This window comes from Phocoena phocoena, chromosome 1 (genome assembly GCF_963924675.1).
Source record: "Phocoena phocoena chromosome 1, mPhoPho1.1, whole genome shotgun sequence".
Classification (NCBI taxonomy): domain Eukaryota; kingdom Metazoa; phylum Chordata; class Mammalia; order Artiodactyla; family Phocoenidae; genus Phocoena; species Phocoena phocoena.
Genome location: NC_089219.1, coordinates 81,546,391 through 81,561,393, shown reverse-complemented (window position 1 = coordinate 81,561,393; position 15,003 = coordinate 81,546,391). Strand labels below are relative to the sequence as shown.

The following is a 15,003-nucleotide window of genomic DNA, read 5'->3' as shown; positions in this document are numbered from 1 at the left end:
TATTTCATGTTCTTTGATTCTCTAAAAGTTTTTTGTACAGTTGGTGCTACTTTTACAATGAGAAAAAACTCAACTGCTTTCGTAAACAACCAACCGAAAAAATCCCTATGTCACTATAATTATTTTGTTTTCAGTGTTCTTTGTGCTTCTTCTTAAATTATCCCACCACTTCTCAAATTTAGTTCCTGCCCTAATATCGATAACTTGGTCTTCTAGCAGGGTTCCTTTTGGTATCTTCTGTTGTAGCCCAAACCCATAAGGAACAGAATTCGTTCAATGACATGCCTATGTGGTCTTAAATTTAAAACTGGGTACTTTCATTAGATAAAAAGTCTAGAAAACTATTTTCACATAAATCCCTACCTACTAAATTACATGCTAGTATAGTTAATCTATCCCAACTTTCAAAACCTTTGTAACTAAAATCAAGGACTGATATCTTCTTATCCTATGAATCAGACAGATGGTGACTTACACTGTTGTCTAAACTAATATTTAACAGAAACAAATGTACAAGTATGAAGAGCAGGTAAAAGACAAAACAGATTTATTATATATGAAGAGTCTAACGTCTAACACATAACAGGCATTCAATAAATATTAATTTAAACACTTATTTAACATGTAAAATTTAGAGAACTAAGCTGTTCAAAGTACTATGGCTTCTAGAAAATAGGCTTTTCTTATTTTTGAACTACTACAAAATTAAGACTTCTGCACGTGCACAGCACCTTAAATACTGACTGAAAACACCTTTCTGTCTTTTCTGCTGAAGAAAAAAAATGCTGACTGAAAAGTTCAAGATAGCCGTCACACCTCTGAAAAAAAGATTTTCAAGCTCCTTTTGAAAGAGAAACCAAGACTGCAATTTTCAAATGTCATTTATGACTGGGCTAATTACAAGAACAACAACTTCCACTACGGGAAGCTTAAAACTAAATTGCAAAATTCAAGTTGTTGAGTGTGAAACGGTTCTATGAATATGTATATAGAATAAGTCAATAAACCGTTAAACCTTTATAAAATCTTATTTACACGTGAAACTGATGTGACACATTTACCACAAATCAGTATTTAAATGGGTCTAGCTCTGATATTTTTTTCCTGACTTCACTAGATTATTAAGTGGGAGTGAGGCAGTTTGATTTTCTACTCCCATAATATCAACCTTCCTCTTTATTATGTGTCTCTATGTCTTCTACACAAAACAATTTCAATATTCTTTGGTAGGACATCTTAAAAATCTAAATTTCTCAGGTGACAAAATCCACGTAAACTTTACACATTATTCTTCTGTTCAAAATTCAAGGATTACACCAATAAGTTATGAACCCACACATACCAAATAATTTAAATATTATAAACATGGAATGATAATTACATACTTACATTTTACTCAATTTTTCAAGTACGATGCGTTTTCTAATCTGGTTCTGAGAACTTGAATCTATCAGTGGAAAGGTGGGATCATGCTGAATCACATTTTCAAACAAAGCAAAATAAAATCATAAATTTACATTCTTTCCTTGATAAGAACAACAAGCATTAAAACACAAAAAGTTTATACCTGTGGTATGGTAGAATAAAAATTAGACTTCAGAATTAGAATATTTAAATTTGAGTGTCAGCTCAGTCAGTAGGCTAGTATGAACTTGCTTGAGCCATCTGCCCTCTTTTGAGAGCATTTTCTCATCTGTATAATAGGGATACTAATACCTTCTTTATTAAATGAGAAAATGTATATAAAAAGACTTCGTAAAATGCTAAATACTATATAAATATAGGAGATTAAAGGACTAAAATTATCAAATGCTATAAATGTATTATGGGAAATTCCACTTCTAGAAACGGCAGACAAGATAATTCAAACCACTTCTTCTGCTGAAAAACTGAAAAAACTGGGAAAAAACCCACGATTGTTTGAAAGCATCAGAGAGCTAATAAGGTAGTAAAGAATTATGGTCTGAGATTCTGGAGAAAGTAATTCCAGAGAAGGCACTGACTAATTCCAGAAGAGGCAATTTAGATAATGAGAACCTGAGCACCAGAGTTCAGGGCATGCCAAGAAGGAAGAGGTACTGTCAACCTACCCCAAACTTGAGACCAGGACTTAGAAGTACCATACTCCAGGAGTAAGAATGAAGAGGAAATGGACTGGCTCTTGCAGGGACTGAAGCCCAACTTCAAATCATCTTAATCACTGATTGGATTAAAGTGATTTGGTGGGACTTCCCTGGTGATTTGGTGGGACTTCCCTGGTGATTCAGTGGGTAAGACTCTGCACTCCCAATGAAGGGGGCCTGGGTTCAAAACCTAGTCAGGGAACTAGACCAGCAAATCATCTGCCAGAAGCAAACACAAATCTGTTCTAGAGGAAGATAACATCAGCCTGGGTTTCAAGCTATCTCTAATTTTTATTATGCAATGTTTGCCACATAATAAAACAATAAGAAAACAAGACAATATGATCAAAATCTGAAACATTAGCTCATAGAAATCAACCCCTAGGAAATCCATGTAATGAAGTTATCAACCTTATTTAGAATAACTATGCTGAATATATTCAAAGAAAAATAACAAGATGGAAAATTTTAGCAGAGAACTGGAAGCTATATAAAAAAACCAAACAAAACTCCTAGTAACTGAAAAAACAGAGTATTTAAAAGAACTCAATGGATAGATTTAATAACATAGTAGAAAAGACTGAAGAGAGAATACTGATTTGGAAGATATCCAGAATGAAGCACAGACACACACCCCTCTCCTCCCACCCCCCGGCTTGGGGTAATGCAAAGCACAAGAGAATATAAAAAACAGAAGATACAGTGAAAAAGACTAACATATCTGCAATTGGAGTACCAGGTAGAGAGGAAAGGGAGAATGGGACAGAAGCAATACCTGAAGAGATAATAACTGAGAATATTCCAAAACTGATAAAAGAAATCAAGTCACAGATTTAAGTATACAATAGCCAAAAGAATAAATACAAATATAATCACACACAAAGCATTCTAAAATTGACGGTAACCAAAGACAAAAAAAAAAAAAATCTTAAAAGTAGCTAAAGGAAGAAACAGTATTTTCAAATAAGAGAAATAAATGGAAGCCAAAAAACAATGAATATGTATTTTCAATGGGCTGCAAGAAAATAACTACTAATTTAGAATTAATTTAGAATTCAGTGTCCAGGAAAACATCTTTCAAAAGTGAAAGTAAAATAAAGAATGTCCTGACAAAACTGAGAAGATTCATCATTAGCAAACTGACACTAATGGAAAAAAAGGATATTCTTCAGGCCCAAGGCAAACGATCCCAGATGAAGGAATGGAGATGCAGGAAGGAATGAAGAACAGTAAAAGAGTAATTAATTGGATAAATCCAACTTAATACCGACTATAAACAATCTTGTAGGATTTAAAAATACAGAGACAATAAAAGTACACAACAACAGAGCACGTTAAGTCAAGATGGGGTAAATGGAATTAAAGTTTCTAAGGTACTAATTGTCCAGGAAGCAATAAAAGTATTAACTTATATTAGATTTTAATAAGACACAGATTCAGTTTTTAATCTTTAGGGAAACCAATTAATGATCAGTAAAAGAATGTATAAAAACTAGCTAACAGAGGGCAAAAAATGGAATAATGATATCTGATCCAAAGAAAGCAAGAAAGGAGAGAAGAACACAGAACAGGTGGGACATGCAGAAAGCAACAAGTGAGATGCTAGATTTAAACCCAAATATATCAATTGTGACACTAAATGTAAATGGACTAAATTCTCTACGTAACGGACAAAGATTATCAACCTAGATTTTTTTAAAAAAAAGATAGTCCTTGAAAATACTAATAAAAGAATGAGAGTGTCAGGAAAGTAGATCTTGTAAAGCCAAAAATAAATAAATAAAATCAATGGAAAGCAAAGTCACTCCATATGCTAAGAGGTTAGATTTACCAGGAAGACATAATAATCTCACATTTGCACCCAAGATCATTGTCTCAAAATATTAAAAGTAAAATTCACAAAACTGAAAGGAAAAATAATCAATTTATAATTATGCTGAGAGATTTTGACCCACCTTGCCCATCTCTCTCAGTAACTTAAGGAATGAGCAAACAAACAAACAAAACAAAAAAGAAAGAAGGAAAAAAAGAAAAGAAGAAAAGAAAAAGAAAAATCAACAGTACTTTAATGTGCACACATTTCCCCAGAGAGAAACAATGAAATCTGACTGAAACTCCCCACCGTAAACAAAAATCAATTCCAGATGAATTACAGATCTAAATGTTAAAGGAAAAACAAAGCTTCTAGAAGATGAAATAACCTGGGCTAAGTAAAGATTTCTTAAAGAAGTCACTAAAGGGAACCATTAGTAAACTGGACTCAAGACACCATTAATAAGAGTGAAAAGGCAAGTCTCAGAGTGGAAGATATTTGCAATACACAAAAATGGACTTGAATCCTGAATAAATAAAGAGTTCCTGATATTCCAATAGATAAATGGAAAAAAAGACTTGAACAGGCACTTCACAAAAGAGACTATCCAAATGGTTCATAAGCAGATGAAACAGTACTCAACTCATTAATCATCAGAGAAATGTATTATAACCTAAAATCAGTACCATCGGAATAGTGAAAAGTAACAATATCAAGTATTGGTGAGAATGTGGAGTCATGTAAACTCTCATACAGTGATAGTAGAATATAAAATGTTTGAACCATTTTGGAAAACTGTTTGGCATTATCTAGTAGAGTTGCATATATGCATACACTCTGACCCAGAAATTCTAGTCCTAGGTACATACCCATCAGAAATGTATACACATTAAAAGAAACATGCACAAGAAAAGTTCATAACAGCATAGCTCATAATAGCCCCAAACTGGAAACAGCCTAAACGCTTATTAACATTAATTGTGGTATATTTATATAATGGAATACTATGCAGCAATGAAAGAATGAACTACAACTATGTGCAACGCAAATGACTCATGAACATAATGCTGCACAAAATAAACTGGATACCAAAGAACATATACTGAGTGAATCCATTTACATTCAGTTCAAAATTAATCTATGCTATTATAGTCATTAATTTGGGAAAGAGGTAATGATTTGGAGGAGACATAGTGGGGCTTCTGGTTTACTCAAATTTCTTGGCCTGCGTAGTGATTACATTGGTGTGTTCACTTGTGATAATGCAATGAGCTGTACACTTACTATTTGTGTTACACTTCAATGAAAAAGTTTTTTTTTCTAATATATATTAAAAAAATGTTTTTAACATCTTTATTGGAATATAATTGCTTTACAATGTTGTGTTAGTTTCTGCAATGAAAAAGTTTCAGCAACAGAGAAGCAGTCAAATTTCAGGGATTACTTTTTCCTTCTTAAGGCTTATTAGCATAAAAACAATAAAACAAGTGCTATAGTAAAGTTATGCAGCTTAATGACAGAGAACAATGTTTCTCCAGGCTTCATATAAAGTTATGGATGCTGTCTAATAATCCAGTTGAAGTGATTTCAAATATAGTGTTGGGCTAGGTAACATTCTGTAGAAATATAAGAAATTTCTAAAGTTTTACTGTATTTCCACTTTCACACTCTTTTTAAATCTCCAAATGTGTTCTTAAATTTAGAGCCATATTTACTCAGGAAACAAACTCCTATGGTAAAAACAAGGTTATCACCTATTCCTCTTCATGCCAAATGACTTCCTTTCCCAAACTACACATCAACCAAAAATGGGTAATGGAAATACTGACAGAACCTCATGAAATCTCAGCAGCATAACATCAGTTTCTACATATAACTATTTACATATAACTGAATACCAATTATATGTCAGGCACTGGGATAAATGCTTTATATGTATTATCTTTAAAACTCATAAAAATTGAGTAAGGGAATCCATTTATAATCCCATTTACAGATAAGCAATCAGACTCAAGAGACTAAGTTTTCATAGCTAGTAAATGACAGAGCAGATAATCAAATCTACGTTACCTGAATGTGCTCTTTCCATTTTCTCCTATGTCCACTATTTCCCCAATAAGTCTCCTTTACTAAATAATTTTCATTCATAATATTTTAAGTGAGCATGTTTGCCAAATATCATCCAAATATTTTACTATTCAATTAGTAAGTCTACTCCACTGCATATAGTCCCATTGGAAATAAAACACAAAGATACACACTCTCTGTAGAAATCTGAAAGCATACATACCAACGAAGAAAAAACAAGTCTTTTCAGAGAGTCTAGATATTATATGAAGAATTAGGTTTTTTGTTTTTTTTTTTTTTTTTAAGAATTAGGTTTTAAAGAAAACTTTGTCCCACAATTGTAGGCTATTTCTACATTAGAGAAAAATGTTAAATATTGATGAAAATTTCCTGGGGCAAACTTTAACTTATTTGGAAAATAATAATGTCAATACTGGAGATGGCATTTTAAACCAAAGGACTGAAAGACTAAAGAAAATTCTGAAAATTAAAAAAAATTATTCCTTCAGTACTTTTCTTCCTGCTCCAAGATTTACTATGGTGAGTGTTCCACATGTTAGCAGTATGGAAAAATCATTATCATGAAGACATACCTCTTCCGAGTCTTGTGATTTGGTGGTTTCTTCATTCAAAACATATCGTCCTCTATAAAACTCCCTGATCCTTAGATTTAATGTTTCAGTTTCTTTTTTCAAGTTCTCATAACTTGGCAGTGGTTTAATGGCTGTATCTGAGGCTCTAAATGGTAAAGACTCATCCAAGCTGTTCTGAGATTCCTGCAAGGCAGGGGAATGACTGTCTGGGTCACAGTTCACATCATCTTCATCAAGTTCTTCTTCCTTAACCAGAGGGGCTGAAGAGGGTTTCAGACATACGGAAGCATAATTCTGGCCATACAAAAACCTCAAAGTTTCTTCTGTCTTCCACTCAATCAAAGTCTCCTTCAGGGCTTTAAGTAAGTTTGCCTTTGCAACTTCAGGGCACACCTGCACTGAACTAGAAGCTGACCTAGAAACTTGGTTCAATTTGGCAAATTTCCTCTTAAAATGCTCAGCACTTTTCTTACTTATGCCTACAAGAGTTATTTTTGAACTACTGTATTTATTTTCAGAAATTTTTGAAGCTTCTAATTTTTCTTGCAGAGACCTATTTGAAGAAATCTGAGTATATACATTCTGTAAAGGAAGTTCACAAGCAGCAGCTTTCTCCTCACTGTCTAATCTGCAATTGCCTAACTGCTCAGTGACATCTATTACTGTCTGTTCTTTGCTTTCATGTTTGGAGTTAACCTTTTGACCAGCTTTCTTTTTCATTATGCTTTTTTTGTGCAGCTGTGGCCTTATACCCATTGCACTTGGTCTGTTTCCTTGTAGAATGGAGGAAACAAAGTCTTGCTCGTTATCACTGCTACTATCACTGTGAGTGCCAGAAGAACTAGATTCATCATGCTTCTCAAAATGGCCAGGACTGTCAACATCTGATGTTTTAATGGCCTTACTGCATAACTGTATTTCTTCTCCAGAATGACCACTGTTGAGGGAAAGAAACAAAACAACTGTAACAGAAAAGCAACATGTTCCACAGTATTTATACTTTGTAACTTTCAAGGTAGAAACTTTTATTCCCTGGGCAAGGCCTTATTTATAGGCTTATATTTACCTAGGCCTATATACACACACACATACACATTTCAGAAGAAAGTTATAATTCTATAATTTCTCTACATCTTATTTATTTGATATAAGTCTCTTTCCATCTTCTTCCCTTGTATTTTCTCTCCAATTATTTTAAAAGTGTTGTAAGAGTATAGCAAAAAACAAAACAAAACAAAAACCAAACCACATACACACAAAAACAAAAACCTCACAAACCAACATTTGATAATTCCATCCTACTGAATTATTCTGATTTTTGCTTTCTCCATTTCTGTAACTGCTTTATATATCTTTTTTTAAAAAATGATTCTTTTGAAAACTTCATTATTGGTTTCTCAAAAAAAAATGAGAGGAACTGTTTAGATTTTGAAACAAAAATAAAAAGAGACATTTAAGCATTTTCCAATTCTGGCTGATAGTTATGCAGAAAATTCCACTGAATGAAAAATTCAAGAAAGTCATAGCAGAAAATAAAGTTGGCAAATCAACATTTATCAATGAAAGATACTTATACTTGAAAATCCCAGAGTTAAATCACAATGATAATAATAAGACAACAGTTTTCCCTTTGCCTATGTTCCTTTAATTTTCAGATTAGGTTTATAAAGGATTAAAAAATATGAAAGAGCAGAGACAAAGAGAGCTTTGTCTATACAAACTTGAGATAAATAAGGATAGGAGAGCAATTACCCTTAAGCAAATGCACATATAACAACTTTAAAAGATCAGGATGGCAAGGATTCTAGGTCAAGAAGCACCTGGAGGGTGGTGAAAGGGTGTATGGGAACTCTCTACTTCTCACACAATTTTTCTGTAAACCTATTTTTTGTATTTTCTGTAAACCTATCCCCCCCAAAGCCTATTACAATTTTTAAAAATAAAATGAAATAAAATAATTCAGCAATAAACAAAAAAGCATGCTTGGGGGAAGTGTAAAAGAAGAAGAAAAACAGTTGAAAATAAGGTTGTAGATGGGAATGGAGAAAAAAGATAAGTTCATTCAGTATTTTATACCATTTTTTAGTTAGAGTCTAGCCTACATAGCCACAGACTGTCTCTTGTATCTAAAGTAAGTACAATTTCAGAAAACTTAGAACAACTCAATTTTCATGTATACTTTCTCTTGGAATTGTATGGTAATTATATTTTTCTATACTATTTTGAAGCTGTAAGTTAAAGATTTATAGCGAATAATAAATATCTCTCACTTGTGCTCAATTCCATCTAACTAAGGTAGTGACTAATAACTAGGAAAATTTATTCTGGAAGATAAAAGGATATGTTTTGAGAGATGATCATGGTTGGGCAAGCAATACCATGAGGAAAGTTTAGAAAAAAAATCACAACTTGGAATTTCTATTAATGCTTTAGACACTCTTTCAAATAATTAACTGATACATTAATGTTTTGATGTTCTATAAAACTATAAAAACCTTTCAACAAATGTAATTGGCACAATCTAGTTGACAAAGAAGCACAATATCTCAGATGGAAGTTGTGTTTGTGTCATATTTCAACAGGTTCAATTAGACTTCCTTGGTAGGAACAGCTGTACAGTAAATCATACAGATCAAACACATCATCTTACCATCACAAAAGAAAAAAAAGCTGTACAAGGCAAATATTTCTTTTTGTGGGCTAGAATGGGCACTTACATAATGCATCAGCACAGGAAGTCCAAGAGTTCATATCACCTGGTTTACTCTTAATGCTTCTATTAACAAGAATACATAGAAGGTAAGTGATACTGATTCAACCATACCTTTGTCCTTCCTGTAGCAGCTGAAAATCAGGACATCTGTGACAAAAACACAGAAGTAAAAAACTGAAAGCAATTGATATGTCAAACACTTTCAAGTGTTTATTATAACCACTTTGGATAGAAAATATAATTAAAAGGAAATAGTTCATATAAAGATTTTTTAAGAAAAACATTAAACCACAACATATTATAAAACTCATCCACAAGAAATATGAATTAATCTTTCTAATCCAAAATTTACTTATATTTCAGGATTAAGTTCAACTTCCACTAGCCCAATTAGGTTTTCCTTGACTAACCTGCTAAAGTAAATCTCTCCCTTCTTTAAATTCCAGAGTCATCATTGTCTGTAGAGTTAATACACATTAATCATGTGCTCTTCTATGACCTAACACAGAAATTTTATCTAAATATCTTACTTTTCGTATATTTAAGTCTAGTTTCATAACTAGACTACAAGCTTGTTGAGGTCAGAGATTATTTATTCAATATTATAATTCTCCTGTTATTTCCTTTATATGGTCAATAAGACTTTTTGCCCTAATTTTGAGAAAGCAGTTGTATTGTAGCATGGATGTGAGGTATGTAGGTCAGGTGATTTAACTCTAGGGACAATTTTGCTATGCAATACCAGAAATCACATATGGCTGGGCATTAAAAAGGGGGAGGAAAAGGCTCTTAAAAAGCCAAATACAAAGAGGAACAAATATAATAGCAAATGAATCCAAGAGGACAGGAAAACTCTGTAAAGTGCTTCTGAAGTACTCAGAAAAAGTGGCTTCTAAAGACTACAAAACATGTTAAATAAAAGTAAGTATTCAAAGAACTAAATAAATGGATCAATATTCTATGTGCACTGATAGATTCAATATTGTCAAGAGGTTAGTTCTTCTCAAATTGATCTGTGATTCAATGAAATCCCAATCAAAATCCCAGCAAATTATTTTATGGATATTGACAAATTCATTCTAAAGTTTTTATGGAAAGGCAAAGACCCAAAATAGTTAACGTAATATTGAAGGAGAAGGACAAAGTTGGAGAATTGACACCACCTGACTTTAAGACTTACTATAAAGCTACAGTAATCAAGACAGTGCAGTGTGGCACTGGTGAAAGAAGAGACAAAAAAGATCATTGGAACAAAATAGAGAGACCAGAATAGACCCACAGGAACAGTCATGATCTCTGACAAAAGAACAAAGGCAACACAATGGAGAAAATATAGTCTTTTCAACAAGTGATGTTCCACATGCAAAAAAATTAATCTAGATACAGACCTTACACTCTTCACAAAAACTCAAAATGGATCACAGACTTAAAAAGTAAAATGCAAAACTATAAAAATCCTGGAAGAGGGACTTCCATGGTGGTCCAGTGGTTAGGACTCCATGCTTCCACTGCAGCACTGCAGGGGGCCCAGGTTCCATCCCTGGTTGGGGAACTAATACCCTGCGTGCTGCTTGGTGTGGCCAATAAATAAATAAATAAATATTTTAAAACATCAACAACAAAACTCCAAGAAGATAATACAGGAGAAAACCTTGATGACTTTTTAGATACACACCAAAGGCATGATCCATGAAAAAAGAATTGATAAGTCAGACTTCATTAAAATTAAAAGTTTCTGTTCTGTGAAAAATACTGTCAACAGAATAAAAAGATAAGACACAGACTAGGAGAAAACATTTGCAAAACACATATCTGATAAAGGACTGTTATCCAAAATATCAAAGCACACTTAAAACTCAACAGTAAGAAAACAAGCAACTCAATTAAAAAGTGGGCCCAAGACCTTAACAGATACCTCACCAAAGAAGATAAACAGATGGTAAATAAGCATATGAAAAGATGCTCTACAACAGCAGTCCCCAACCTTTTTGGCACCAGGGACCGGTTTCATGGAAGTTAATTTTTCCACGGACCAGGATGGGGGGATGGTTTTGGGATGATTCAAATGCATTACATTTATTGTGCATTTTATTTCTATTATTATTACACTGTAATGTATAGTGAAATAATTATACAACTCACCATAATGCAGAATCACTGGGAGCCCTGAGCTTGTCTTCACCTGCCACTCACTGATAGGGTTTTTTTTTTTTTTTTTTAAACTGATAGGGTTTTGATGAGAGTCTGCAAGCAACTGATTTATTACGGTCTCTGTGCAGTCAAACCTCTCTGCTAATGATAATCCGTATTTGCAGCTTCTCCCCAGCACTAGCTTCACCACCTCAGCTCCACCTCAGATCATGAGGCATTAGATTCTCATAAGGAGCGTGCAACCTAGATCCCTTGCATGTGTAGTTCACAGGAGGGTTCAAGCTCCTATGGGAATCTAATGCCGCTGCTGATCTGACGGGAGGCAGAGCTCAAGAGGTAATGTGAGCGATGAGGAGTGGCTGTAAATACAGACGAAGCTTCGCTTGCTGGCTCGCCCAGCCACTGCTCACCTCCTGCTGTGTGGCCCAGTTCCTCACAGGCCACGGACCAGTATTGGTCTGTGGTCCGGGGGTTGGGGACCCCTGCTCTACAAAAGTCATCAGGGAAATGCAAATTAATACAAGAAGATACCACTATACATCTATTAGAATAACCAAAATCCAGAACACTGACAAGATCAAAGGTTCTGAATGTCTGTGTCCCTTCACCCCCAAATTCATATGTTAAGTCCTAATCCAGGGCTTCCCTGGTGGTGCAGTGGTTAAGGATCCGCCTGACAATGCAGGGGACACAGGCTCCAGTCCTGGTCCAGGAAGATCCCACATGCCGCGGAGCAACTAAGCCCGTGTGCCATAACTACTGAGCCTGCAACCTAGAGCCGGTGAGCCACAACTACTGAGCTTGTGTGCCACAACTACTGAAGCCTGGAGGCCTAGAGCCCGTGCTCTGCAACAAAAGAAGCCACTGCAACGAGAAGCCTGCACACCGCAATGAAGAGCAGCTCCCACTCGCCACAACTAGAGAAAGCCACGCGCAAAAACGAAGACCCAACGCAGCCATAAAAAAAAAAAAAAGAAAATCCTAACCCAATGTGATACTATTAGGAGATGGGGCCTTTGGGAGGTGATTAGGTCATGAGGGCAAATCCTTCCTGAATACGATTAGCGTCTTTATAAGAGAGGCCAGAGAGATCCCTTCCCATTCTACCATGTAAGGACATAACCAGAAGTCTTCAACCCAGAAAAGGTGTTCACCCAACCATACTGGCACCCTGACAGATTTAAAACTTCAGATTTAAAACCTCTATAGCTATGAGAAGAAATTCCTCTTGTTTTTAAGCTACCCAATCCATGCTATTTTGTTATAGCAGCCTGAACAGACTAAGACATGTACAAAAGACCTCACCAAAGAAGATATACAGCTGGCAAACAAGCATATGAAAAGATGCTCCACCTCATATATCATCAGAGAAATGCATATTAAAATAATAATGAGATATTACTACACACCTATTAGAACAGCCGAAATCCAGAGCCCTGACACCATCAAATGTTGGTGAGGATGTAAAGCAATAGAAACTCTCATTCACTGCTGGTGGGAATGCAAAATGGTACAATCACTTTGGAAGACAGCTTAGAGACGTCTTACAAAACTAAACATATTCTAACCATACAATCCAGAAATCATATGCCTTGGTACTTACCCAAAGGAATTGAAAACATGTCTATACAAAAACCTGTATGCTATGTTTACAGCAGCTCTATTCATATTTGCCAAAACTTGGAAGTAACCAAGATGTTCTTCACTAGGCAAAGGGATAAATACTAGGCACATTCAGACAATGAAATATTATTCATTGCTAAAAAGCAATGAGATATCAAGCTATGAAAAGACAGGGAGAAACTTAAATGCTTTTTACTAAGTGACAGAATCCAGTTTGAAAAGCCTACATACTATAGGACTCCAACTATATGACATTCTGTAAAAGGTAAAACTATGGAGACAGAAAAAGATAAGGGGTTACAGAGGTTTGAGGGTAGGAGACGAATAGGTGGAGCATAGAGGATTTTTAGGGCTATAAAACTACTCTGTATGACACTGTAATGGTAGATTCAAGTCATTATACATTTGTCCAAACCCAAAACTGTACACTAAGAGTGAACCCTAATGTAAACCATGGATGTGGTAATGATGTGTCAATGCAGGCTCATCAATTGTAAGAAATGTACAATTTTGATGGGGGATGCTGATAATGGGGGAGGTTATGCATGTGTGTGGGCAGGGAGTTTATGGGAAATCTCTGAACCTTCCTCTCCATTTTGCTGTGAACCTAAAATTGCTCAAAAAACAAAGTCAACTGGGACTTCCCTGGTGGTGCAGTGGTTAAGACTCTGAGCTCCCAATGCAGAGGGCCCGGGTTTGATCCCTGGTCAGGGAACTAGATCCCACATGCGTGCCACAACTGAGAGTTCCCATGCCGCAACTAAGGCACTGGCGAGCCACAACTAAGGAGCCTGTGAGCTGCAACTAAAGAGCCTGTGAGCCGCAACTAAGGAGCCCGTCTGCCGCAACTAAGACCCAGCACAACCAAATAAATTAATTTAAAAAAATAATAAGGGCTTCCCTGGTGGCACAGTGGTTGAGAGTCCACCTGCCAACACACGGGACACGGGTTCGTGCCCTGGTCTGGGAGGATCCCACATGCCGCGGAGCGGCTGGGCCCGTGAGCCATGGCCGCTGAGCCTGCGCGTCTGGAGCCTGTGCTCCGCAACAGGAGAGGCCACAACAGTGAGAGGCCCATGTACAGCAAAAAAAAAAAAAATAAAAAAAAATAATAATAAAAGTAAAAAAACAAAGTCAATTAATAGAAAAAAATACAAGAACATAGGTGTGCACTAAAGAGAAGCTAAAGCACTGAACATAAATCCCATTTAAAGGGCAAAATAGGGCTGTAATGAAGGTCATATTGCAAAAATCTTTGATTAAAAAAAGTCAAGTTACAAACATTAAATGCTGGAGAGGGTGTGGAGAAAAGGGAACCCTCCTGTACTGTTAGTGGGAATGTAAACTGATACAGCCACTATGGAGAACAGTATGGAGGTTCCTTAAAAAACTAAAAATAGAACTACCATATGACCCAGCAATCCCACTACTGGGCATATACCAGAGAAAACCATAATTCAAAAAGATACATGCAAAAAAAAAAAAAAAAAAAGATACATGCATCCCAATGTTCAATGCAGCACTACTTACAACAGCCAGGACATGGAAGCAACCTAAATGTCCAACAACAGAGGAATGGATAAAGAAGATGTGGTATATATATATCATGGAATACTACTCAGCCATAAAAAGGAACGAAATTGTGTCATTTGCAGAGATGCGGATGGACCGAGAGACTGTCATACAGAGTAAGTCAGAAAGAGAATAAATATCGTATATTAATGCATATATGTGGAATCTAGAAAAATGGTACAGATGATCTTATTTGCAAAGCAGAAATAGAGACACAGATGTAGAGAACAAACATATGGACACCAAGTGGGGGAGAAGGGGTGGGATGATTTGTGAGACTGGGATTGATATACGTACACTACTATGTATAAAACAGATAACTAATGAGAACCTATGCACAGGGAACTC

General features: G+C 35.4%; 1 protein-coding gene across 1 annotated transcript in view; it reads right to left on the bottom strand.

Moving 5' to 3' along the window:
- RPAP2 (RNA polymerase II associated protein 2) overlaps nucleotides 1–15,003 on the bottom strand; it is a 79,041-nt gene that overhangs the window by 42,973 nt on the left and 21,065 nt on the right. Inside the window, exons 7-9 of the mRNA XM_065889965.1 lie at nucleotides 9,421–9,456; nucleotides 6,597–7,533; nucleotides 1,390–1,472 (exon numbers count right to left, since the gene is read on the bottom strand). Coding sequence (XP_065746037.1) covers nucleotides 1,390–1,472; nucleotides 6,597–7,533; nucleotides 9,421–9,456 — 1,056 coding nt within the window. The remainder of the gene's footprint in view (nucleotides 1–1,389; nucleotides 1,473–6,596; nucleotides 7,534–9,420; nucleotides 9,457–15,003) is intronic.